Below are 25908 nucleotides of genomic sequence, written 5' to 3' on the forward strand. Positions count from 1 at the left end.
AACATCAAACTCTGACTTGTCAGTTTCTTCATTCAGTAGATCACTTTGCAAGGGAAAGATCATCTCATTCCCCACCTCTGACAACTCCACTACTTGATTCTCAAAATGGTCCATTCCGCATACCACCACAAAGGCCTGCACAGACCACTGTGGGTTCATGGTCAACAATCTGAGAACAACTGTTCTTGTAAAGATGGTCTTCCAAATGAGACCCAGTGCAATATCTTCCTGAGTTTACAGACAATCTGAAATGACGACTCCAAGAGCTGTGAACTGATCGCTGATTCATTCATTTCAATGTGATAGCGACCCAAGAATGATATTCAAGCTGATGGTTTCTCTATTTCATTGCTGACAGTTTTAACAAACAAACACATTAGCTGGATGTCTCTATCTCCTGACTATCATTGCCGATAAAGGAAAATTCAGAGTGGCCAGAACCTATCCTCAATCTTTTTGCAAAGCTCCCAATTGACATTAGTGGGAAGTAGAACTGGCTGAAATTGAAAAGTCTGAGATACAAAAGATGGCTTTTGAAAGGAGAAAACATTCTGGCAAAATGTTTATGTCCTTCTATGTTCTTTTAAGAAATTATTTGAAACAAAATCTCTCCTCTCCCCCCCACAGGTGTTTCTTTTTTTGGTAGCAGTCACTGTAGGATCACCATCTGGTGACTGGTTCTTGGTATTTCTTAGTAAGAAACACTTACCTCACTGTTGTTGGTGTATCTCCAGAATGCAGCCTGTATCAGTGCACAGAAAACAATGGCAAAACAGAAGAATCCCTGAGGATAAAGAGAAAGCACTTACTTGCAGCATTTCCTCTTACGGACTGAAAATATTTATGTGAAAACACAGTAGGAGAATAAGTTAACTATAGTGGCTTTGGCAGGTTTAATGCAAGTCACAGTTAAAAGTTAACTTCTTTTAAACAACCTTCAAAATCTCAATCACTTCAAGGAAGCCAGCTTCACAATAGTTTTAAAATTCCCTGGAAGGGACCATAACTACAAAGTGACCTTTTAAGGATGTTCAGCCAAAGAGCATGTTGTGTTCTATAGAGTTGCTAACCTATTGCTTCAGGTTCTACCAAGAAAAATGTGAAATAAAGAAATTAGATTTAAAATGTGGTTCTATTCTGAAGTAAGACTATGTGAAAAACTGCACCTTCCTACTCAAGAGATCCAAACTGCCTGTGTGTGTTCAGAGCCTGTCCGCTCAGTAGAGAGAGAAAAATATTACCAATTTTTTTCCTCAATAACACCGCAGAGCCAACAGTTATGAAAGAGTGAGCTGGATTCTACTCTGGTTTGTGCTTCAGAGTTGTTAACTAAGTTCCAACTGCAAAGCCAAGCTGATTTTTACTCCAGTGGGGGTTGTGCAGGTGTAGGACTGCACAGGTGTAATCAAGGTCAGAAACTGACTTTGAATAGTATGGCTAGTGATAATGATGAAGAAGAATGAAAGGCTGACTTTCCTATTCTTGATGAAGTTTACAGCGCTGGCTGTTAGAAAAGCCATTTCTTTAGTGCAAGAAAACAAAACAAACACTTTATCTGGAGATTGAGTGAAACGTGGGATGCCTCTCATGAGAATGAGACCAGTAGATTCTGCTTACCGAAAAGAAACGTGACAGTAAAATGTTTAAAGGCCAATGGATCCTGAAGTTGAATCCAGAATTTTATTGAAAACTAACATTTTGTGAAAAATTGTCAACATTTTAAATGTTTCTACTCTTTTTTGGAAATTTTTCTATGGCTTCATTAAATGGATGTTTTAATTGACATGTTATAAAAGTATGGAAATTGTATGGTGGGCCATGAATGCTCACAAAATTGGGTGGTGAGGGCTTCGGCTGGGGGTGCAGGCTCTGGGGTGGGGCCCAGAAATGAGGACTTCAGGATGCGGGAGGGTACTCCGAGCTGGGACCGAGGTGTTCAGAGGGCAGGAAGGGGGTCAGGGCAGGGGCAGGGAGGAGGTGAGGGGTGCAGGCTCCGGGTTGAGCTTACCTCAAGCAGCTCCCAGAAGCAGCGGCATGTCCCCCCTCTGGCTCCCACGCGGAGATGTGGTGAGGTGGCTCTGTACTCTGCCCCGTCTGCAAGTGCCGCCCCTGCAGCTCCCATTGGCCGTGGTTTCTGGCCAATGGGAGCTGCGGGGGCAGCGCTTGTGACGGAGGCAGCATGCAGAGCCCTCTGGCTGCCCCTATGCATAGGAGCTGGAAGGGGGACATGCCGCTGCTTCTGGGAGCCACGCGGAGCAGGACAAACCCTGACCCCGCTCCCCAGCTGGAGCGCCAGAGCGGGGCAAGCCCCAGACCCCACTCCCTGATGGGAGCTTGAGGGCCAAATTAAAATGTCTGTAGGGCCGGATGTGGCCTCTGGGCTGTAGTTTGCCCACCCCTGCTTTAAACCATGATTTGAGGATGTCAGTAACTCAGCCAGGGGTTATGGGTCTATTACAAGAGTGGGTGGGTGAGATTTTTGTGGCCTGCAATGTGCAGGAGGTCAGACTAGACATGATCACGATGGTCCCTTCTGACCTTGGAGTTTATGAATCTCTGAGAAAAGGTTGAAAATGCACACTGTTACTGAAAATATTTCAGGCTTTCCAGGGCAACTATCTGACACCATGAGGTCACACAGTGTCCAATAATTAGAGGGGTAGCCGTGTTAGTCTGGTTCTGTAGAAGCAGCAAAGAATCCTGTGGCACCTTATAGACTAACAGAAGTTTTGCAGCATGAGCTTTCGTGGGTGAATACCCACTTCTTCGGATGCAAGAAGAAGACATCCTCAAATCATGGTTTAAAGCAGGGGTGGGCAAACTACAGCCCAGAGGCCACATCCGGCCCTACAGACATTTTAATTTGGCCCTCAAGCTCCCATCAGGGAGTGGGGTCTGGGGCTTGCCCACTGCTTGCATCCGAAGAAGTGGGTATTGACCCACGAAAGCTCATGCTGCAAAACTTCTGTTAGTCTATAAGGTGCCACAGGATTCTTTGCTGCTTCCTTGAGTGTCCAATAAGCAGCTGAAATATTATAACATGCCACACTTCCAAAGCCTAAAACTATAAGGCAAGTAGATAGAAATGCTGCCATGTGTCAATACAAAGAGCTATACAATGTGATAGCTTGGGGCTGAGCTATAGCAGTTAAACTTCCCTATGGACTAGCCACCACTAGTTCTTGATTTCTTTGTAGGCTTTAACAGAGGAGCTAAGAGAACCTGCGCCAGAAGCGTGACCCACGTGTGTCCCTTTGCTAGTGGAAACACAGCTGCGATTCCCAGCAGTGACTGAACTGTTTTGCTGTTTGACAGCTGCTGCAAGGAACTGCAACAATGTGCAGAATCTCTGGGTAGAGCCCAGGAGGAGTGATGTCATGGGTTCTGAGACAAAGCCAAAGATAACACTGCCCTCTATGCTCTCCTTTCTGAAGGGACAATTCTCCACCACTCCCCACAGGACTCTCGGCTGCTTTTAAACTCCCCACAACTGGATCATAGCAATAAAACTGACCATATAGTGGTGAAATTTTAACCCTTGAAGGCACAAGAGAACTGGAGTAAGGAACGAAATCTAGAGGAGAAGTGAAGCGTACCATGCTGTTCCAAGACCTGTTCCAATTACTACTCACTAGTCAAATTTTTCATTTTTTTCCCCACAATGAAAAAAGGATGTTTAAAAAACACCAACACTTCTCATGAAAGATTATCAGCATTATTGAAGCTACCTGTTTTTGATGACATTTTCCAAGGTATTTTAACTCAAATTTTTACTCAATGCCAATATGAAAATATTGTTCTTAGAAAATGAACCCCCCCCATGATTATGAAAAAGGTTTCATGAAAAATTTAAATAAAGATACTGGAAAAAAATTCATAACCTCCCCTCCCCCACCAAAACTGGTTAATTTTGAATGCTACCAAATAGAAAGAATTTCAAAACGTGGCACAAAATCATTCTCCCCCAACCCCGTAACCAATTCTACTCCTCATAGAAGTCTTTCAAATGTATCAGATTATTATGTAGTTTAAGACCCTTCTCCACATCTCCCACCATGTCTGCCCACTCCTTTGCCTGTCAATATCTGCTCTACCAGTATTTATTTTATGTAGTCTGTTGCCAGTACTGAAATTTGCACCCTGTTGGGAGATCTCCCTCCATCCATTCTATGATATATAATTATATGACTCCTAGAAGTACTCATAAATGAGTTACAGGCTGCTTGTTCATTTCCTAGCCAGAGGGTTTATAATTATATTAGAAGATATTCTTAAAAAACAAGTAGTTATATTTAAATACAAACAGCCAAGGTTGCCTCTTCGTAACACCCCCCTTCCCGATTCTAAGACTGCTATGAGCGTGTTGCAAGATGATGCAGTACATTTTCTTTTATGAGATGTAGCACATTCAGCCCCATCAAATGCTGTCACTGAGCTAATAATCAATTACTCCTTTATGAATTACCTTGTTTTCATTCTTGCTGCAAGGAACAATTTGTCTTCTGTAGACTTGGCAGGATCCATAGAAATGTCTTCCCATCCCCTGACTGGCCTATCTTTTTATCTACCTTTCTCACGTTCGCCCTTCAAATAAAAACCTTGCTAGACTTCAGCTTCCCTTCTTATTCAGTGCAGTCAAACTCAGATCTTATGCTCCATACAATTAATGGCCCTATCCTCAGCTGTGGCGGGGCTGCTTTGCACCACTCAGCTAATGCAAAACACCAGCAGAACTGGCAGAACCAGCCACGGGAGGGTCACTTTGGATTAAGAAGAATCCTCTGATGGCAGAGACTGTTCAACAGCTCCTACAACCCACTCCTGCAGCCAGAATAGGGGCTGCCCTATGCCCTAGCAATCCCCAAGTGCTGTAACAGCCCCTTGGAGATATGGGAAGCTAAAGTAAATTAGATATGAAGGCTGCTCTTATGTCAGGTGACTGGGCCCAACACAGTGGCTCAGGATCAGGGAAGTGGTTAGGCTGACTTCAAACTATCCTTGCACTCTTCCTCCTGAGCTGTGCTTGAACACTCCTTGACCACAGTCAGGGCCGGCTCTAGGCACCAGCAAACCAAGCACGTGCTTGGGGCGGCACATTTTCAGGGGCAGCATTCTGGACATCTTTTGTTTTGTTTTGTTTTGGGCGGCAAAAGCCTAGAGCCGGCCATGGCAGCAGCAGCACGTTGTGCCCTGGGGCTGCTGCGGTTTGCGCCATGTGGGAGCAGCTCCCGCACCTTGTGGCTGGGCCGGGCAGGGTCCGAGCAGGGGACACTCAGGCTGGGGCCGCCCCGCGGGGCACACAGCACCGCCTGCAGGTGCTGCAGGGCGACTGCCCCCCAGGGCCACAGCCGGGGCTGGGCAAAGCGGCCCGAGGTGCCCAGGGACTGCGGCACTGCGGCAGGGTGGCCAGAAGCAGCAGCAGCGGGGTCATAGAGGGCGGGGTGCTGCCATGTGGGGCCCACGTCCCGCTCTCCAGGGCTCCACTCCCTCTGGGGCTACCCTGCCCCAGCTCCTCAGCCTCCTGTCAGGGTGGTCCCCTGGCTCTGCCCTCCCAGGTCCTGGCTGGTCCTGGAGGTGGGAGCCCTGGCTGGAGGGACCCTGGGCTGAGGCATGGCCCGGAAGCCCTGCTGCTTACCCCGACCCTGCCAGCACCGGACCAGCTGGAGGTGAGGGGGGAGTGGATGGAGTCAACACTGGTAGGGGGGAGTCCAGCGCTGGGACGGTAGGGGGTGCAGGTGGGGTGGGGAGCCCAGCGCTGGGGCAGCAGGGGATGTGGGTGAGAGCCCAGGGCTGGGATGGGGGGCAGCCAAAAATTTTTTTTTGCTTGAGGCGGCAAAAAACCTAGAGCCGGCCCTGACCACAGTCAATATATTTACCGTACAGTTACATTAACTGGACTTTTATTTCATCACTTGTTTAATCTGTACAAAAGAAAAAATATTACTCCCCCAGTTTTCCGTTGACAGGAAGCAGTATTCTGGTTTTTGTCTTTCTCTATATCTACTAAGAAGCCGATGAGTCTGTCTGCATGAGAAATCAGTTTAGTGCTCTCTGACTGAACGCAGCAAGAATTCTGTGTAGTGCTGGCTCTACCTGTGTCAGTTTCTTCAGGGGGGTACTGCAGCTTTAAATCAGTCCAGGTAGATTAGTGTATAATTGATGCAAGTACAGGCTCAGTCTAGGAAGCAGATGACTGCTAAAGCAAGGCATCGAAGTGCACTGCTGTACTATTATGAATCCCTAACACACTTGCCTACAATTATACATCTGGGACCAGTAAAGCAAACAGCTTATGCTAAATGCCTGCCATAGTGGTACGTCACTCTGAACTACACTGAAAAGCTGAGCTGGATCAGACAAGGACTGAGGATTTTTCTTCTTGATCACTGGGCTGGAACCAGTCTTTGGAATAGTTTACTGGTCCTGAAAACATTCTGTTCTGGTCTAGCAGTGTTTCTAGCCCTAGAACGTTCAGTTATTGGATTTTCAAGATGCACTGTTCTGATTACATATCACTTTCTTTCTCTATTTTTCTCTCCCTTCCTCTGCACTTCTGACAAAACTTCAATATCCAGTATCTCAAGAACTGCTAGAGTCGGAGATTTTTACTTTCTACTAGCCGTTCTAGAGAGACTGCTATTTCCTTTCCTCCTCCATTTCAATTTTGACATGGCTTCAAACACTAACAGAATGATAGGACATTTAGATTCAGTGATATACAGTGTGCCATTGGAAAGCAATGATTCAAGCTTTGCCAAGGATACCGTACCAGTTCTTATCCCTCACAGTTGAGGAGACAGACCATAAAACTCTCACCAGCCCCTCAGTCTAAGATGATTTTTGGACACTAATGCAGTACCTCAGACCACCATTTCCAGTTCCCTGGTATCACAGCAGTCTCTGGATATTAACCTAATTACATATGCAGCTTCTAGTTGAAGATCTGACCACCACCCTGTGCTGTAGGGTTCACTCACGCTATTTGTAAATGTCAGTGGGTATCATACTAGGGCCTGTCTACACTGGGGATATTTGTAGTGTAAATACAACAGGGAAACCCCTGGTATAGATGTGCTGCACCCGTATAAAATGAGGCTTCCCTTCAATGTGACTTACCTTGGTTTCAAACCAGGATAAGCCACACTACTGCAAGCCCTGTATCATTATTTGTATTATACCTCAACTTAGGGTGTGTCTACACTACAGTAAAACACCTGCAACTGACACATGTTGGCTGAATTCAGGCTGGGGCTGTGGGGCTATGAAACTACAGTGTAGATGTTTAGGCTAGAGCTGGAGCCCAGTCTCTGGAGCCCTCCCCCGTCTCAGGGTCCCAGAGCCCAAACATCTACACTGCAGTTTTGTAGCCCCAAAGCCCATCCTCTGCAAGCCTGAGTCAGCTGACACAGGTCAGCCACAGGTGTTTTATGGCAGTGTAGACATACCCCAAGAGGCCCCACAACCAATACTGGGGCCCCCATCATGCTAAGCACTGTACCCACCCATTCTGTAGAGGTTTTACAACTTAAATAGAAATGACAGCCAATGCGCAGGAGGGGAACTGAAGCATAGGTAGGTAAAGTGACTTTCTCACAGGTCACACAGTATCAGAGACAGGAACAGAACTCTGGGCTCTCAGTCCAGCATGCTATCTAATGGACCACATGTTGGTAGTCTATCAAAGCAGTTTATCTACAATGGGCATGTATAGAGAGGTCCCTATCACTTTTCTTTGGCTTTCACAGATATAAGAACTCCAATACTATACCTTCCTCCTCTATCTGTTTGATTACATAATTAAATCCTCTTAACAAGATCCATTTTATACAGAGAGCCTTCTTTACATCAATAATTAACGAAGAAGAAAAGTCCAGTACATCAATAAACAAAAAAGCTACAGAAAAGGGACTTTAGACTTTCTCTGTGAAACACATTGTAACATAGGCACATACTGTAGTGCTCTGAGATCAGATCTGGGAGCCAAAGTCTCCTGAGTCCTAATCCTACTCCTTACAACTCCTCTACTGATACAGGTAAATTGTGTAATCTATTTGCTTTAATTGCCTACTGGTACATTTGGGATCAATAGAGGTATTGTGAGGATTAGTTACCAAAAAGCACTTGCATGGATAAACACACACACAGAATTAACCTGTGGGACTCATTGCCACAAGATATAAAGGCCAACAGTTGAGCAACATTCAAACCAGGATAGGACATTTATATGAACAGCAACAACATCCCCTGCTACATTATACACATAGAATAAAAATGTATAAGGGACACAAATCCTGGAGCGTGTTAGCTAGCTAAAATTTGTGGGGATTAGCAAGGGATTTCCTCTTTGGACAGATAATTCCACGGTTGACTATTAAGGGATTTCTTGCACCTTTTTCTGAAAACTCTTCTGCTGGCTACTGTCATCGAGGCTTTCTTCAGCAAGAGGACCTCAAGGCTTAGCTGCTAGTAATGAGCTCCCAAGCTCTTGCAGATTTAGCAGGACTCACAGCTCATCTTCGGAGAGTTTGGCATTGGCTAGGCTGGTAACCCTCTTTGTATAAAAAAACTATTGTGATTTCTAATTCATGCACTCATACCTGTTGCTATTGTTCCCTCATCTTCCCTACTGTGCTTGCTTCTATTGGTTGCTGCTTACTGTCTAAATCCTAGATTGTGAGCTTTCTGGGGCAGAGACCGTGTTATTAGATTGTACATTAGGGTCCTAACCCTTGTCTGGGTACAAACATCATAAAAATAACAAATAACGTAACTCATGTATGAAATCTGAAGAAGTTGATTGAACATGACATTCCCCTCCCTTCTGTCATTCAGCAGACATGCTGGCTCTGGACTCAGACTTTGACAATTAAAACACAGGACAAGTTTAAGTTCACCCACAGAATGAACAGCAGTAAACTGGTTTGCAGAGCAGTGGCTGCGTAAGAGGCTGGTGAGAAGGGTGGCAGTATAATCTGACCTGACCTGTCTGATAATGTTCTTCCTACTAGAACTATGGGGGACAACTAGAGAGAAAGACAGACAAAATGGTGGTGAGAATGTGTATGAAAATACTGCAGCTCATAACAAGACTGCAGGCAGCTTCTCTCTTATTTTAAGAACTTGACACCCTCTAGTGGTGCAGCAGGGAAGAGAGGATTAGTACATAGTTTGTTCAGTTCGAAGGAAACCTGTAGGACTGCTGGAGTTTTTCTTCCTTAGAATGACGCATTTCTGGTTTCTTGTTTGGGTCAACAAGAAGCTTAGACTTTACCTCTCCCCCCTCCTCTGCCCCAGACATACTCACAATGGATCTAGGTAAAAAGAGGCACCCTGACCCTGGGCTGTTCTGTCTTCCAGGGAGAGAACGGGTAGCGCAAAGGACTCCACCCACACTGCAGGGCTTATAGCAGCAGACACACACATGCACACACACAATGACTCCAGTTTACTGGTGACTCCCAGCCTTTGCAGTTCACATTCAGGCTTCCCTTGAGTTCACAGGCTATATTACTACATCAGTAAAAGCACATCCCCCTGCCCCTGTACTCTACTAGGCACTTATTCCACTGCTTTCCTCTCCCCCGTCCTAGATGCACACACCCCGCTCTTGCCTCCAGCACTGCAGGACTGTCTGATGCCAAGGCAACTCCATGTGTGAGGCTTAAAACAAACAACAAGGGAGGGTCTAAGAATCTGCTGCTGAAACGCACACAGCCTCCATCACCAGGGTAAAAACTGCCTTCTCGTCTCCCTCCCTTCTCCTTGTGCAGAAGTGTTATTTGTTAATATGCTTGGTGCTTTACAAGACACAAGATGAATGCCTTGAAGAGCTTAGTGCCTGAAAGATGAAAGGCAGACAGTGGATGCACTGGGAATCCCAAATGAAGCAAAGCAGATGGCTCAGATGTGTCGCCTGATGGGGGTTGTTTTGCTAGAGGAGGTTGGCAGGAATGCCCCAAATGATATGACTATGTGGTTGACACATTTTGAGGAGAAAATATCCATTTCATGCATATACCAGCTGATGAACTCCAATTAGTTTTCCTTAAAAGTATGAGTTAGGTAGAAAGCTAGCCTCTATAGCATGCTAAAACTGGTAATGCAGTCAAAACTGGGTTGGTGCCACCAAATATTCTAAGCTCACAATCATGAATATATACTTTTACAAAACACTTCATTAAATGGGAGTCAAGATTGCTATCACAGGGCAGAACATGGGACTTCAAAATCAGATCCAAGTATCAGAAAAAAACAAAGAAATGCTTCAGTAAGGACACCCTACAGAAGAATGTTGGCATTACAAAAGTAAACCAAAAATATTTGTCATCATCTTGGCAGATAAGCACCTCCCCTTGACCCCAATCAGAGGCATATATAAAAAGCACCTTGAAAAATCAGGTCACATATGGATAAAATCATCACCTGGAATCACTTTGAGAGGTTAGGCACAGCCATGCCTTGAAAAGCAGCAGGCAACCTCTACCCCACTGTGTGCATGATGTGTGTTCTGGGGCACAAGGCAAAACAACTAATCAACACTACAAATACCACATTGAACTGTCGATAAGCCAACTGTGGAGAGCAAGCTGGATACAGACAATGCCTCTTCCCTGTATCTCCACATCATGGTATCATCACCCAATTTGGAAAAGCTGTTCCCTGCCCACCCATGCCCCTCTAACCAAACACTTACCATTGCCATGAGGCACACTGATTCTCTCACTGTGGCAACAGTACTCAGCAGGGCTGCAAGGACCAGTATCATGCTCAGACATATCCCGCTGTAGAACGCTGGAGGAAAGGCACACATTGGAGTTTTAAAAAGACATAAAGCCCTAGCTGCCTTTCTTTCCCCTTAAGCAGGGTTGGGCCCCCTTTGATAAGCAAGCTCTATAAACTAAAGCTCCCGGAAGAGATTGCCTTTCATGAGGAACTTCTGGATTTTTGCTCCTCAAGCCATTAGGCTGGGAAGTCTGAGAACATCACAGAGCTAAAAATCTTGGCAGGTAGTGCCAGTCCCCTCTCACAGCAAAAGCACAAACCTGCTGAAATCTTAAGGGGGGTGGCATAATTTTGTGTCAGGACAGAGATTTAAGATGTAGAAACTGAAGACATTCTGCTCTGCTGACCTTAAAAAGAAAGGACTGTGTTAAAGGGTGTATAGAAGAACGGCCATATTGGGTCAGACCAATGGTCCATCTAGTCCAGTATCCTGTCTTCCAACAGTGACCAATTCCAGGTACTTCAGAGGGAATGAACAGAACAGATAATCGAGTGATCCATCCCGTTGTCCACTCCCAGCTTCTGGAAGTCAGAGGCTAGGGACACCCAGAGCATGGGGTTGCATCCCTAACCATCTTGGGTAATGGAAGTAATCTTGGTAAATTGAGTTAATCTCTTTATTAAAAGTTTATAGTACTAAAATGACAAGAAAAACCAGGAAAATGCCCTCCCTCTGGGCTTGTCTGTATGAATACTTAGTTTGTGGCAAGCTGGGGTGTAAATCTACCCAGCACTAGCCTGGCATTGGCCACTGTCAGAAGACAGGATACTAGGCTAGATGGATCTTTGTCCTGACTCAGTATGGCCATTCTTATGCTGTGCACTAAAAGCTTTGAAATGGGATAGATCATAGTGCAGTAGGAAACTTTTAGAGCACAGCAACAGGGTCCACACAGACACTTAGTGTGCAGCAGATTAGTATGGGGTAGATTTATACCCCAGTTTGCCATGAACTAAGTGTTTGTATAGATAAGCCCTGTGTGTGCAGTGAAGAATAATCAGAGTTAAAATATGAAGGAGTCTGCATGCTCATATTGGATGTGGCTCTAATATAGATCATGGAAGACCCTTGCTCTGCAGGGTACAGTACAGACACAAAATAAGGGGCAGTCTCTGCCCCAAAGACCTTACAATCTAAGGCCCTGGTCCCACAAACACTTGCCTATATGCTTAATGTTATGCACGAGTCATTCCATTGACTTCAATGTGACTATTTTTGTGTGTGAAGCTAAGCACATGCTTAAGTGCATTGCTAGATCAGGCTCTAAAAATGGACAAGATACAAAGGGATTGGGTTGCAGGAGAATGCCACAGACTTTAAACTTATTCAGTGTTCATCTTTATATGGCTTACTTGTCCCACCACACGACGTTTATAAACCTTTGTGCAGTGTCCCCCCGACCCTTTGCTCCCATAGTTCCAGCAGAACCACATGCCCTGGAAACATGCCAGGCCACCTTGTTATTTTCGCCAGAAGATCACAAGTTCCCTTTACAATTGTCTCTACGTTCAGATAAAGATCCTACTTAATCACAGGGTACTGAACAGGAGCATGAGTTCCAGTACCCACTATCAGGGCTTATGCATTGCTAATCTTGTGCAACAGTCGCCTTCTATTTCCTGGTCAGAGCAGAGTTCTAGCTGATACCCAATGGGAGAGTTCAGGGAAAGCACTGATGCTGAAAGCTCTTCAACCCAGAGCTCACGTCTAATAATGCACCACACTAGTACTCTAAGGGTGTGTCTATACTACCCAATGGATCGGTGGGAAGCGATTGATCCAGCAGGGGTTGATTTATCGTGTCTAGACTAGACGCGATAAATCGACCCCCCAAGCGCTCTCCCATCGACTCCTGTATTCGACCGCCGCAAGAGGTGCAGGCAGAGTCGATGGGAGAGCGTCAGCAGACGACTCACCGCGGTGAAAACACCACGGTGAGTAGATCTAAGTATGTCGACTTCGGCTTCGTTATTCATGTAGCTGAAGTTGCATAACTTAGATCAATTCCTCCCTCCGCCGCCCCCCCACCCCCCCAGTGTAGACCAGGCCTAAGTCTGGAAGTGAATGGGGCTTTAGACCCACCAATTATAATATTTAACTGGAGCCTGGAAGCAAGAATACACAAGAGGGTTTGACTTGCTTAAGCCCAAAAGTTAAAACCCTGGGAGAGTGATAAAGATAGGTGCCAGCCCAGTAGCCATAATAAAATGGAGGGAACCAAAAATCAAATTAAAAAAAAAAAAAAGATGAACCTCAAATATTGTTGAATAAGAAAATCCTGATATCTATCCCCAGAACAAAAAACAGAGGCAATCTGGAGCATTTTAATGCCCAGGGTGTTCTTACCTCCACACTCCGGTCTTTCTTACTGTCTTTTTCCCATTTAATTTGTTTAAGTTTTTCTTTTTGCTAGCTTAGGTGCATTGATCCTTCCCTATGACCCTTTCACCTATCAATGTCTGACATAAAGCTGGTCACAAGCAGCAACTCCAGCTTGTGACAGACAATAGTTGCTGTTCCAGGAAGAGAGGGGTTTTGTTTTTTGGGGGGGGGGTTGCATTTCTCTCTCTCTCACGTTTCTATATCGTTTCTATATTCTGCCTCCTTTCCTCCACTTTTCTGTTGTAGTTTCTTCTCTGATTTTCCTCTTTGCCTCCCTCTCCTTTCCTCCTTTAAGAAGTCATCACATGCTGTAAATGGAATGAAAACCTGGTTCCAGGCTGGGGCTGCGTGGCTGGGACTGTTTTTACATGATAATCACACCGTTCCAATCGTGCCAGTGTAAATTCAGCTAAGGTTGCAGGTAAGGAGACACTGAGCTCTTCCATATTTTTGTTGACCCCCATTCTGTGAGACCATTTGCAGTAGTTTATGCCTACTCTCTTCATGGGATGTAAATAGAAAGAGTGAGGGCACAGCTGGCTGCCACCTGAAATTGAATCATGGTTGGTTTATGAGCCAAATTCTGCTCTCATTAAAACAGATGTAAAACTGGACTAGCTCCACTGACATGATTACAGGTACAGTACTTTGGATTCACTCCGTGGTAAATGAGATCAGAATGCAGCCCTAAGTATTTTTTTCAATTTATCTTGCCAGCCCAGTAGCCATAATAAAATGGAGGGACCCAAAAATCAAATTTAAAAAAAAAAAAAAGATGAACCTCAAATATTGTTGAATAAGAAAATCCTGATATCTATCCCCAGAACAAAAAACAGAGGCAATCTGGAGCATTTTAATGCCCAGGGTGTTCTTACCTCCACACTCCGGTCTTTCTTACTGTCTTTTTCCCATTTAATTTGTTTAAGTTTTTCTTTTTGCTAGCTTAGGTGCATTGATCCTTCCCTATGACCCTTTCACCTATCAATGTCTGACATAAAGCTGGTCACAGGCAGCAACTCCAGCTTGTGACAGACAATAGTTGCTGTTCCAGGAAGAGAGGGGTTTTGTTTTTTGGGGGGGGGGTTGCATTTCTCTCTCTCTCACGTTTCTATATCGTTTCTATATTCTGCCTCCTTTCCTCCACTTTTCTGTTGTAGTTTCTTCTCTGATTTTCCTCTTTGCCTCCCTCTCCTTTCCTCCTTTAAGAAGTCATCACATGCTGTAAATGGAATGAAGACCTGGTTCCAGGCTGGGGCTGCGTGGCTGGGACTGTTTTTACATGATAATCACACCGTTCCAATCGTGCCAGTGTAAATTCAGCTAAGGTTGCAGGTAAGGAGACACTGAGCTTTTCCATATTTTTGTTGACCCCCATTCTGTGAGACCATTTGCAGTAGTTTATGCCTACTCTCTTCATGGGATGTAAATAGAAAGAGTGAGGGCACAGCTGGCTGCCACCTGAAATTGAATCATGGTTGGTTTATGAGCCAAATTCTGCTCTCATTAAAACAGATGTAAAACTGGACTAGCTCCACTGACATGATTACAGGTACAGTACTTTGGATTCACCCCGTGGTAAATGAGATCAGAATGCAGCCCTAAGTATTTTTTTCAATTTATCCACAGGTAGGCCAATTAACCAAAGCATCAATGAACATTCATGTATCACTACACTTTTTTCCCTTGAACTCTTCCCAGTCTGTCCTCTTAATCCTCCTCTCTGTTCCCCCAATTCTTTGTCTGTATTTTTTTGCCCTGTTTGTTCCCCAAGGTCCTGATTCAGCAAGGTGCTTAAACGCGTATGTAACGTTCAGCATGTTACTAGCCCCATTCACTTCAATGGAACTACCCACGCGCTGAAAGTTAGGTACATACCTTGCTGAATTCAGGGCCTGACCCCCTCCATCTTTTTCCTCTTGCCTTGCTTATTGTCTGTTCACCTATGTCTCCCTTCTATCCCACACAAATATAAATGTCCAAACTTTTAAAGGGCCCCATAGATTGTGTCTTATAATGTGCTCCTTTCCTACCCAGCCTCTCACTTCCATTGTGAGCTCTTCTGAAGCTCCGCCCAGACCTTTGGGCCTACTTATAGAATAGTTATCACCCTACATGCTTTGTCTGTGGTAGATGAAGCATGGGGGACAACAGTGGACTCAGCAGTGCTGAAGCACAATGAACAGCGTTCCCCCACCAAAGGGCCAAGCAGGTGTTTCTCATACGGAAAAGAGGTACCTTGCCTCTGTAGTGGCAACACTACATACCTAATTGGAATCCCACTTCATGTGAAGTCTCTGAATTTCCTTTCATTGCACCCTAATTTTACATAGCTCCAAAGATATTGGCCCTCACAGGACATCTCAGTTGGACTAAAAAATGCAATACTTACCTACGTTGTGGAAGATTCTATAGGGGTTAGCCTCATAGGAGACACCACTGATTATGCTGAAGTGAGCCCCATAGCGGGTGATAATGGTCAGTATGGTGACTGCCAGCCCCAGCAGCTGAAAAACAGAGATTTTACTGAGGAAGGAAAGTAGCAAGTGCAGGATTCACAGAACAACTACTGCAGATCTTATGAAATGCTATCAGGCATACTCAGATACTTCGATCCGTGCCCAAAGAAAAACAACCTGTTCCCCGAGAGAGTTAGTTTACAGTATATACCTGAAAGTCACACGTGAAGGGAACCCCTGGGCCCTTTAATAAACTCTTTGGACAGTACTGTATAATTACTGCATATGAAACCACTCACTCTATCCATTGGACTCTGCTAGCAGAGGAAATTGTAATCATTGGGAAAAAAAAGAGGAATCGTGTTTTCACAGACATCTCTTTCAATGGATTTACATTGCACCAATTCCTGTAGTATTTAGATACCTAATTCTGACACGTGTGCACAAGGGGGATGTTATTAGCTTCAAGAATGGTTCTGGGTCAGATTGCGTTCTCTGCTCCTGCTCTTGAGCAATTTGTAGTGTCTTCTGGGGAGTGAAGAGTAGCTTATGTGTATTGTCATCAATGCTAAGGAAAAGCTAGTGTAAATAGATGAGTCTTGCATTGTGCTTTAAGGCTTTGTCTGCACTAGCCTTTTTCCTCTAAAATTTCCCAGTGTTGCTATCATTTCAGCTCCATCAAAGATAATGCTACTGTAGATAAGACACTGAGTGACCACCAATGTTTTAACCACTGTTTTATCTAACCTGCTCATAGCCTGTTAGATGCTGGCTGTCTGACCTAGGCTAGTGCTCCCACCATTGCTACCAAGAGTAGAGCTGAAATAGTCATAGCAACAGTGGGGAAATTTAAAATAAAACAAAACCCTAGCTTAGCAAAGCTGAAAGAGGCAAGACAGGAGTTCATCCTGATCTCCTGAGGCAGGGTCCTCTAGATTCAGGCTTTCCTCAGAATGCCTCCTCTCCAGGTTCAATGAACTTTGTTCTGGGAGGATTCACCAACTGCATTACGTGCATGCAAAACCTTTAGAATCTGCAATATTTTCCAAATTCACAAGGAGAAGAATCCTCTTCTCACAAAGGGACATCCTGGAAACTCAAACTCTACAGTGGAGAATCAGAAATAATCATGTATGTGTTAAACATGACACTTAACTATTCTAAGTGTAACCCTATTACCTTTTCAGACGATGACCAACAGATTTTGCCTAAGAGATACAGTTTGGTAGATGAAATATGCTGTGACCCGAAGAACCCCTCAATGCCAACTGGCAAAGGGTTCACTCTTCTTTAACAGCAACTCTTAGCAGTCCTGACATACTCATTACACTTAGCACACTGCTTTCTAGTATATATCCATAAAGAATATAATGTAAGGTCTCTAATAAAAGCTTATGTCGTACTGATCCTCAATCGGTGTGAGATGTCTGTACAGGTGATAAAGAGTTGTGTATAAGTACTGAAAATATGTTTTAAAATCTGTGTTCCAGGCAGAGCTGATAAACAGGTTTTGGAGACACAAACAACAGTAGCTGGTCCCATAAGAGCCCACCTTGTCTAATATTCTGGGACCAACATGGCTACTACAACATTGCAAAAAGACACCAGAAACTAAAGTGAACCACAGAGGATTATCCTGACTATGGGGAGGAAACAATGGATTTGGGGGGAATATAAGGGGAAGGCAAAAGGCAGTACACTTTGCATTCATGAAAGAGAGATCCCAGCCACGTTGCTTGGAGATGCTGAGAGATTGCTTTAGGTGAGATAAACAACTTTAGACAAGGGTTTAGTGTGTTAAGTTTAGACTCTAAGAAGTGTGTTATACCTTTTGTTTAATATGTAACCATTTCTGTTTCCATTATTACCCTTACTCCGTATCTTTTAAATCTTAATCTTTGATAATAAATTAATGACTGTTTTCACTATAAATCTATCTCAGTGGTGTGATGTTACATAAGAGTTGATCCTCAGCTGAATCGAACAAGCTAGTGTGGACACTGTCCCTTTGGCTAGCAAACCTGGTATTTCTGTGAGTGTTCACCGGTTACGGGCTGGACACTGCGGGAGTACTCCAAGGACTTGGGGGTTGAAATGTACTTATTACTAACTTGCACAGAGAGAGCAAGGCCTGCAAGGCAGTGCTTAGGTTGATAGAAGCTGGTGATTTCAAGGAGTTGAACTACAGCAGACACAGACTGATTCACACTTAGGGCAGGTAGCAGTGAGGTGCCTCACAACCTTTGGTGCCACTAGGAAGTGCCACATATACAGTAACAGTTTTGCCCAATTTCAATACAATAGAATTTAAAACACTTATGATCTTTTAGGCTGTTTAAAACTGAGAATCTGTTATACATACACAGTACAAGGGTTGGTCCAGCTTCAATCAGCTCAGATTTCCCGCAGAAATACCAATCTAAACAAATCCCCATGACCTCACTATTGATATGTGTTATTGTCTATATCCATATGTAAAGAATACAAATAAACTAAACTTGAGCTAAGCACATCCCCCTTCAACAGGTTTGAGTGCGATTCTACCTTGAATAAGTCACATACTTCGTAGGCACAATGACAGCCCTTCTCTGAAGGGAGAACAATGTATTGCAATTAGAGCTGGTCAACAAAGTTTTGAATTTACATTTTTTTCAATGAAAATTTTCCCAAGCTTTTCCCACCACAGTCTTTTCAACCAACTATAGAAACCAACTTGTTTCACTTCAATATTCACTTGTTTTCCTCTCTCTCTCTCTCTTTTTATAGAGGAGCTAATCGTAGTGCAGTTGTCCCAGAACTCCTTGGAAGAGTTCACTAGATTTCATCACATTTGCTTCTCCCCAGCCACTCACCCAGAGCTATAGAATTACTTCTGGTTTGCTGTACAGAGTCAGAAGATTCCAACAGTTACATTCTATCCAATATCTGTCTCAGTAGACAGGCTTCTGTCTGACTACAAAGATGCTCTAGCTTATCCAACACATTTTAAACCACCCACATCTCAAGAAATTGTTCATCCAAGTGCAATAAAAAAAAATTTTTTAAAAGAGAGAAGCATGAGAAGATATCCCTGTCCTCATCTTAAAACTACCATGTCTGATGACAGCAACACATTTCTTACTTAAAGGCTAGTTCAGAATTGTGAAATAGTTGCATTAGAGTGACACTTGAGAAACCAAAAGCTTATCGCTGACAGAAGGCAATGCTGGGGAACAGCGATAACAGTTCAGGATGCAGTAATTCATACAGTTTGCTTCTTTCACCATAGACTTTTTCTGTTCTAAAATTGAAATGAGAGAAACAACTTTTACAGTTCCTTTTTAAGAAAGACTTTTTAAGATGGTCAGTTTACTTATCCCAAGTTCTGTACAGGTTCCCACTTCTGGTTGTTACCATGACACAGAGGCTGGTCACTAGCAGCTGGCATTTGGTGGTCCTGACCCAGTGTCTCCGTCCCATGTTATCCTCTTCTCACTCAGTACTGGCAGTCAGTCCCTGGAGAACAGTGCTTCGGCTAAGCAGAAGCTGGCAGTAGTGCATCTTGGGAAGTGTAGTCCTACTACAAGCTGACACACCTCTCCCAAAATGGATTATTATTAACAGCACTTTTCATCCAAGGCTCTCTGTGTTTATAATGGTTTTATTATTAGGTATGAATATGAGCTTGAAATGAATCTTTTAAAAATAATTTTAAAGAATTTAAAGAAAGTCAAATTTGTTGAAATACTTATCAAAATGGTGATTGAAATTTGTCATTTTACTGACATTCAGTGCTTTGGTAAATTAAATTTTTTCAATAGCTATTTTTATAATGTTTTTGATAAAAAGAAGTCACCAGGAAAAGAAAAAATTTGAAAAAATAAATAAAGTTCCACAAAAAGCTTTGGAGTTTTTGAAAAAAAAATTCATTGATTGCTGAAAATCATTTTGTATGAAAAATGTCAGCCTGCCCTGGATAACAAGATATTACTTCCCTCACCCCAAAAATACAATCCTCTCTGAGTCAAGAACCTATTAATATCCAGATTTCTGGATGAGAGAGAAAAATATTTAAGAGCAATTCTATTCGGAGAAGTGATTGTGTAAAAGTGGTACCGTCTCATGCAAAAGATCTGTTGTCTGTGTATATAGAGTAATATCTGGTTATCTTAGTGTGTAATGCAAGTGACTACTTTCTTTTACTCCCATTAGTGCTGTAGACTCATATGCAGCTATGAGAGAGTGATCTTTTTTGTGCATTGTCTATAAAACTGTTTACCAAATTCCAATCAGTTGCACCTGTGCAAACTCTCAGAAGGCAATGGATGTTGAAGAGTTGTCACTGGAAACAAAATATGAAAAAAACAGAATTACCCAAGTATGTCTGAGGGTAGAATTTCAACTACAGAACCTTTATTGCTGCCGATGATATGGGAGAAGGAAAGAATCCAGGTTAACTCAGACCTGTAGTTGTGTTTGCAGGGCTGGCAGAAATAAAACACCATCTTTCTAACTGAAAACAGAGCATACTCAATACGGAAATTAGAGACAAACATGGACTCCCTCCTGTACACTTCCATCTTCACAGAGTTACCTCTCAGAGTAGTGCTGCTCTTCAAACAGTAAATCCAAGTTTATATTTTCCCTAAGCAAATCACAATGAGCCGTAAGGACAATCTAGATGCAGTGTGACACCAGAAGAGGATGGAATCAAAGCATTCACAATGAAATTCACTCATGTGCAGAGGGTCTTTTCTAATTAACAGACACTCACAATCCTTAGTTTCAGGGCCAGACTGATGGAAGAGAAGGGAAGGTAACAAATATAAAAATCAATGTCTTCCTTTTCTACTTATTAGTTTTACAGGTAACACAATGTCTACTTTGGTTGGTAAGGCTGAAAGGGACAGAGAGGAGGAAACAAAATAGGGAAAGAATAGAAACCACATGATACAAAGAGAAAGAACATCAAAGTGAAAACAGATTGCACAATGATTGCACGGGAAAACAACGTGATGTTACATCATCTCAAGTGCAGCAGTATTTAGTAAAGTGAAAGCTTTCTTGTGGGTTTGCAACCAGGAAATCTTGCAAGATTTGAATTAAATTTACCCCCACTGTTTTTGAGAAGGTGATCTTTGGAGAAAGAAAATAAATTGGAGGAAACATGGGCACTCCCAATATCAGAAGACATTCCTATCACAGCAGTAGCAATAGGAAGGACAGTCCAGTGGTTAGGCCACTAAACTGAGATGTGGGACACTGAGTTAAATTCTCTGCTTTGGGCAAGTCACTTAATTTCTCTGTACCTCATTCCCTATCTATAAAATGGGGATGACACTTCCTCACCAGCAGCGGGCTGAGAATAAATACATTAAAGATTGCCTGCTGCTCAGATACTATGCTAGTGGAATTCAGATAAGTAGAATTGTACAAGTTTTTGGTTTCCTGGCAATTCTGGTTTCGGGTTGAACTGCAAACAAAGTTTGTTTGAAATTTTTGGTGAATCAAAGAGCAAAAAAATTGTTTCAGTTTGAATGAAATATTTTGTTTTGACCAAAAATGTTTCCTTTTGATTATGACCATTTAAAAAACATTTTTAAAATTAATTTTGAAACAATGTCGTTTTGAACTGAAAAACCAAAACAGTTCATTTCAAATATTTTGAAATAAAACATGATCTTCCCCCCCTCTTTTTAAATTTTCTCCCTCTCCTTCCGCGCCCCCCCCCCCCCAACACAGTTTGGCAAAGCTGACATCTAATTGTGAAACGTTTTGGTATCACCAAATCTGCATTTTTTTGCTAAAGAGTTTTGGCTGGAAAATTTTGCCCGGCTCTACATATAACAACTTACAAGATGGAAAAGATTAAGGCAAGATGTGGGTGGTGCCCACATTTAATTTTTTACTGCTATTGATTCCTTTTAATATTGTAGGGCCAAAAGAGAGACAGTTTTATTCCAATTCCTTCTTGTACATTCTCAAGAGAAATGGCTACTATGATACAACCACTGCAAAGCCACTGAAGGCAGTTAAACAGATGTCATTGAGGGCATAACTGGAAGACTTAGTTGCACACAGGTGTAATCTAGCCAGCAGAAGCTTGATTGCAGGTGACAATGAATAAGAAGGATAGCACCCAGTCTGACTGCCACATCCCCAGTTGAATTTACAGGCACGGCAGCTAAAGATTAACATATCATGAAATATTTCATACAGAATAATATGCAGAGACAATAAGGAACCACACAACCCCATCTTTACACAGTGACTTTTCAAACCAACTGCACTTTAAATGGTAATGAACATTAGTATTCTTTTAAAAAAGAAAGACCCTCTGCTTTTCCTATCTATCCTTTAGTTTCCTTCTGTAACCAAAATTCCATAATACATATTAAGTACAGCAAGAGAAAACCAGCAGCAAATTCACATTGCCCACTAGAGGCCCTCACAGGCTAGGAGAATGGGTTGACATTCTGAAGTAACCAAGGTTTCAAGTTCACTTCTTGACACAGAACTTGCTTGCTTTCCTCCATTATACACAGACACTGCTTCTATCTACAAGGTGTTTCTGAGGCCCTGTCTATCCTACGTCAGTTTCTCAAAGCTTTCCCATCATTGCTAACACTGGTTCAACTCTACTGATGTTATGAACACTGGGAGCCCTAGCATATAAAGAGGTTTGCTGGCTGCCACCACAGTTCTATGCAGCATTTCAATTACAGGATGACAGGGTGGTAAAAATGCTAGAAACCAATGAAGCTTTGTCTACATTAGGGCTGCCGTGGGGCCATTTCAGCTCAATAGTTGGTAGCGCTGTTAGGATAGCTTTTGGGGGCTGCTATGTCCTAAGAAAGCTTTTCTTTTGGGGAAAGAGGTAAAGGGTCTCCTGCAATAGCATCTATACTCCTGCAATAGCATCTTCACGTAGCTAGTTCCCCTCCACGCCCCCAGTATAGACCAGGCCTAAGGCAGGGCCAAATATAGCTACACCATCCCTGACAGGAGTTTGTCTAACCTGTTCTTAAAACCCTCCAATTACAGGGATTCTACAACCTCCATTGGAAGCCTATTCCATTGCTTATCTATCTATATAGCTAGAAAGTTTCTCCTAATAACTAACCTAAATCTACTTTGCTGCAAATTAACCCCATTATTTTCTTGTCCTACCTTCTAACAGTTGATCGCTATCCTCTTGATAACAGCCACTAACTTATTTGAAGACTCCTTGTCTGAGGCTTACCCAGCCAGCAGCTCTCATTGTCACTCTGTGGAAGTCCTGCAGGTGGCAGCATCCTACGTTAGGAAGGTATCAGCAAAAAGAATGAGGAATACTTGTGGCACCTTAGGGTACGTCTACACTACGGGATTATTCCGAATTTACAGAAACCGGTTTAGTAAAACAGATTGTATAAAATCGAGTGCATGCGGCCACACTAAGCACATTAATTCGGTGGTGTGCGTCCACAGTCCGAGGCTAGCGTCGATTTCTGGAGCGTTGCACTGTGGGTAGCTATTCCGTAGCTATCCCATAGTTCCCGCAGCCTCCCCCGCCCCTTGGAATTCTGAGTTGAGTTCCCAGTGGCTGATGGGGAAAAAATCATTGCCGCGGGTGGTTCTGGGTACAGCCTCACCCCTCCCTCCCTGAAAGCAGCAGACAACCGTTTTGCGCCTTTTTTCCTGGGTGAACTGTGCAGACGCCATAACACAGCAAGCATGGACCCTGCTCAGCTCAATACTGCAATCGTGGATGTTTTAAACACCTCGCGTACTCTCGTGCAGTATATGGTGAACCAGGACCTTCAAACCGAGGCGAGGAGGAGGCGGATACGTTAGCGCGGCGATGACAATGATGAGGACGTGGACACAGAATTCTCTCAAACCGCGGGCCCCTGCGCTTTGGAGATCCTGATGGTAATGGGGCAGATTCTATCCATTGAACGCCGATTTTGGGCCCAGGAAACAAGCAGACTGGTGGGACCGCATTGTGTAGCAGGTTTGGGACAATTCCCAGTGACTGCGAAACTTTCGCATGCGTAAGGGCACTTTCATGGAACTTTGTGACTTGCTTGCCCCTGCCCTGAAACGCCATAATACCAAGATGAGAGCAGCCCTCACAGTAGAGAAGCGAGTGGCGATAGCCCTGTGGAAGCTTGCAACGCCAGACAGCTACCGGTCAGTCGGGAATCAATTTGGAGTTGGAAAATCTACTGTGGGGGCTGCTGTGATGCAAGTAGCCAAAGCAATCACTAAGCTGCTGCTATGAAAGGTTGTGACTCTGGGAAATGTGCAGGCCATAGTGGATGGCTTTGCTGCACTGGGATTCCCTAACTGTGGGGGGTGCGATAGATGGAACCCATATCCCTATCTTGGCACCGGAGCACCAGGGCACCCAGTACGTAAACCGGAATGGGTACTTTTCAATGATGCTGCAAGCACTGGTGGATCACAAGGGACGTTTCACCAACATCCACGTGGGATGGCCAGGGAGGGTTCATGACGCTCGCGTATTCAGAAGCACTACTCTGTTTAAATGGCTGCAGCAAGGGAATTACTTCCCAGACCAGAAAATAACAGTTGGGGATGTTGAAATGCCTGTCGTTATCCTGGGGGACCCAGCCTACCCCTTGATGCCATGGCTCATGAAGCCATACACAGGCAGCCTGGACAGTGGTCAGGATCTGTTCAACTACAGGCTGAGCAAGTGCAGAATGGTGGTAGAATGTGCATTTGGCCGTTTAAAGGCGCGCTGGTGCACATTACTGACTCGCTCAGACCTCAGCCAAACCAATGTCCCCTTTGTTATTGCTGCTTGCTGTGTGCTCCACAATCTCTGTGAGAGTAAGGGGGAGACCTTTATGGCGGGGTGGGAGGCTGAGGCAAATCACCTGGCCGCTGATTACGCGCAGCCAGACACCAGGAAGATTAGAAGAGCACACCAGGAAGCGGTGCACATCAGAGAAGCTTTGAAAACGAGCTTCATCACTGGCCAGAGTAGGGTGTGACTGCTGTGTTTGTTTCCCCTTGATGAACCCCCACCCCCCTTGATTGACTCATTCCCTGTAAGCAACCCACCCTCCCACTTCGAGTACAGCTTACTTATGCAAATAAAGTCACTCTCGTTTAAAAATCATGTATTCTTTATTAATTCATTATAAAAAGAGAGAGAGAAGTAAGGGTGTGGTTTGGGAGGAGGATAGGAGGGATGGAGAAGGCCACTTAAAAAATTTCACAGTAATGACAGCCTTCTGGTTGGGCTGTCCACGGGGGTGGAGTGGGCGGGTGCACGGAGCCTCCCCCCACGCGTTCTTACACGTCTGGGTGAGGAGGATGTGGAACATGGTGAAGGTTGAGGGTGGTTATACAGGGGCTGCAGCGGCACTCTGTGATTCTGCTGCCGTTCCTGAAGCTCCACCAGACGCCGGAGCATGTCAGTTTGATCACGCAGCAGCCCCAGAGTTGCATCCCGCCACCACTGATTTTCCTGCCGGTCTTCCTGCCGCCACCTCTCATCTCGGGTGTCCCTCCTGTCCTCACGTTCACTGGCATCTTTCCTGTAATTTGATACCACGTCCTTCCACTCATTCAGATGAGCTCTTTCCTTGCGTGTAACTTCCATAATATCCGAGAACATTTCATCTCGCGTATTCTTTTTCCTCCACCTTATCTGGGCTAGCCTTTGGGATGGAGCAGAGAGGCTTGAAAAATTTGCAGCTGCATGAGGGAGAGAAGTATTTAAAAAGATACATTTTACAGAACAATGGTTATACTCTTTCACAGTGAACAGCACTATTCACCTTACATAGCACATGTGATTTCCCTACAAGGTCACATTTTTCATCTTAATACTGAGTGCCTGCAGCTCTGGGGTTACAGATCTCACAGACACAGGTCCGGGCATCAGAATTCAGCTTGCATGCGGCCATGGTAAGCCACTGTCTTTTGGCTTCTGCAGTGATTTACCCCTCCCCACAATGCATGGCTAATACCATGCTAGCTCCCTGCTAATCAACACCCTTCCCCCCCACCCCCACTGCGTGGCTGGTAGCTTGGGGAAGATCCCCGCTGACCAAACACGAAAAAGATCATCGGCATTTCACTCCTCCCCTCCCCCCGCTTGGCTACGTGCAGGAAAGGATTTTTTTTAAGCTGCTGCAGTCCACGAACCCAGTAGGAAAATGGCCATCCCCCTTACTTAAATTCCTGATTTTCAACCAGGTTACCCTGAATGATATCACTTTGCTGAGGATAACACAGCGAGATAAAGAACGGATGCTTCTTGAATGCCAGCAATCACCGGCATTCAAT

The 25908-nt window shown here is 44.1% G+C and overlaps 1 protein-coding gene and 1 long non-coding RNA gene across 18 annotated transcripts in view; one reads left to right on the forward strand and one right to left on the reverse strand.

The window, feature by feature from the left end:
- Positions 1-25908, reverse strand: part of TSPAN32 (tetraspanin 32) — a 63768-nt gene that overhangs the window by 35488 nt on the left and 2372 nt on the right. For 2 of the 17 annotated variants that reach the window (XM_039536514.1, XM_039536509.1), the window contains exons 1-6: positions 22771-22898; positions 19880-19942; positions 19015-19116; positions 15555-15669; positions 10694-10791; positions 710-784 (exon numbers count right to left, since the gene is read on the reverse strand). In XM_039536514.1, the coding sequence (XP_039392448.1) occupies positions 710-784; positions 10694-10791; positions 15555-15669; positions 19015-19080 (354 nt within the window). In that variant the 5' untranslated portion in view covers positions 19081-19116; positions 19880-19942; positions 22771-22898. Of the gene's footprint in view, positions 1-709; positions 785-4465; positions 4603-10693; positions 10792-13129; positions 13709-15554; positions 15670-18742; positions 18902-18973; positions 19117-19879; positions 19943-22770; positions 22899-25908 lie in introns of those variants that run through there. The other 15 variants (XM_039536519.1, XM_039536522.1, XM_039536511.1 and 12 more) reach the window with 15 other exon arrangements.
- LOC120404285 lies at positions 9596-17532 on the forward strand. The gene is made up of 3 exons (XR_005597911.1): positions 9596-9728; positions 14372-14497; positions 17112-17532. It is a non-coding gene; the product is annotated as an uncharacterized LOC120404285 (long non-coding RNA).

This window comes from Mauremys reevesii, linkage group 4, assembly GCF_016161935.1.
Source record: "Mauremys reevesii isolate NIE-2019 linkage group 4, ASM1616193v1, whole genome shotgun sequence".
Taxonomy (NCBI): Eukaryota; Metazoa; Chordata; order Testudines; family Geoemydidae; genus Mauremys; species Mauremys reevesii.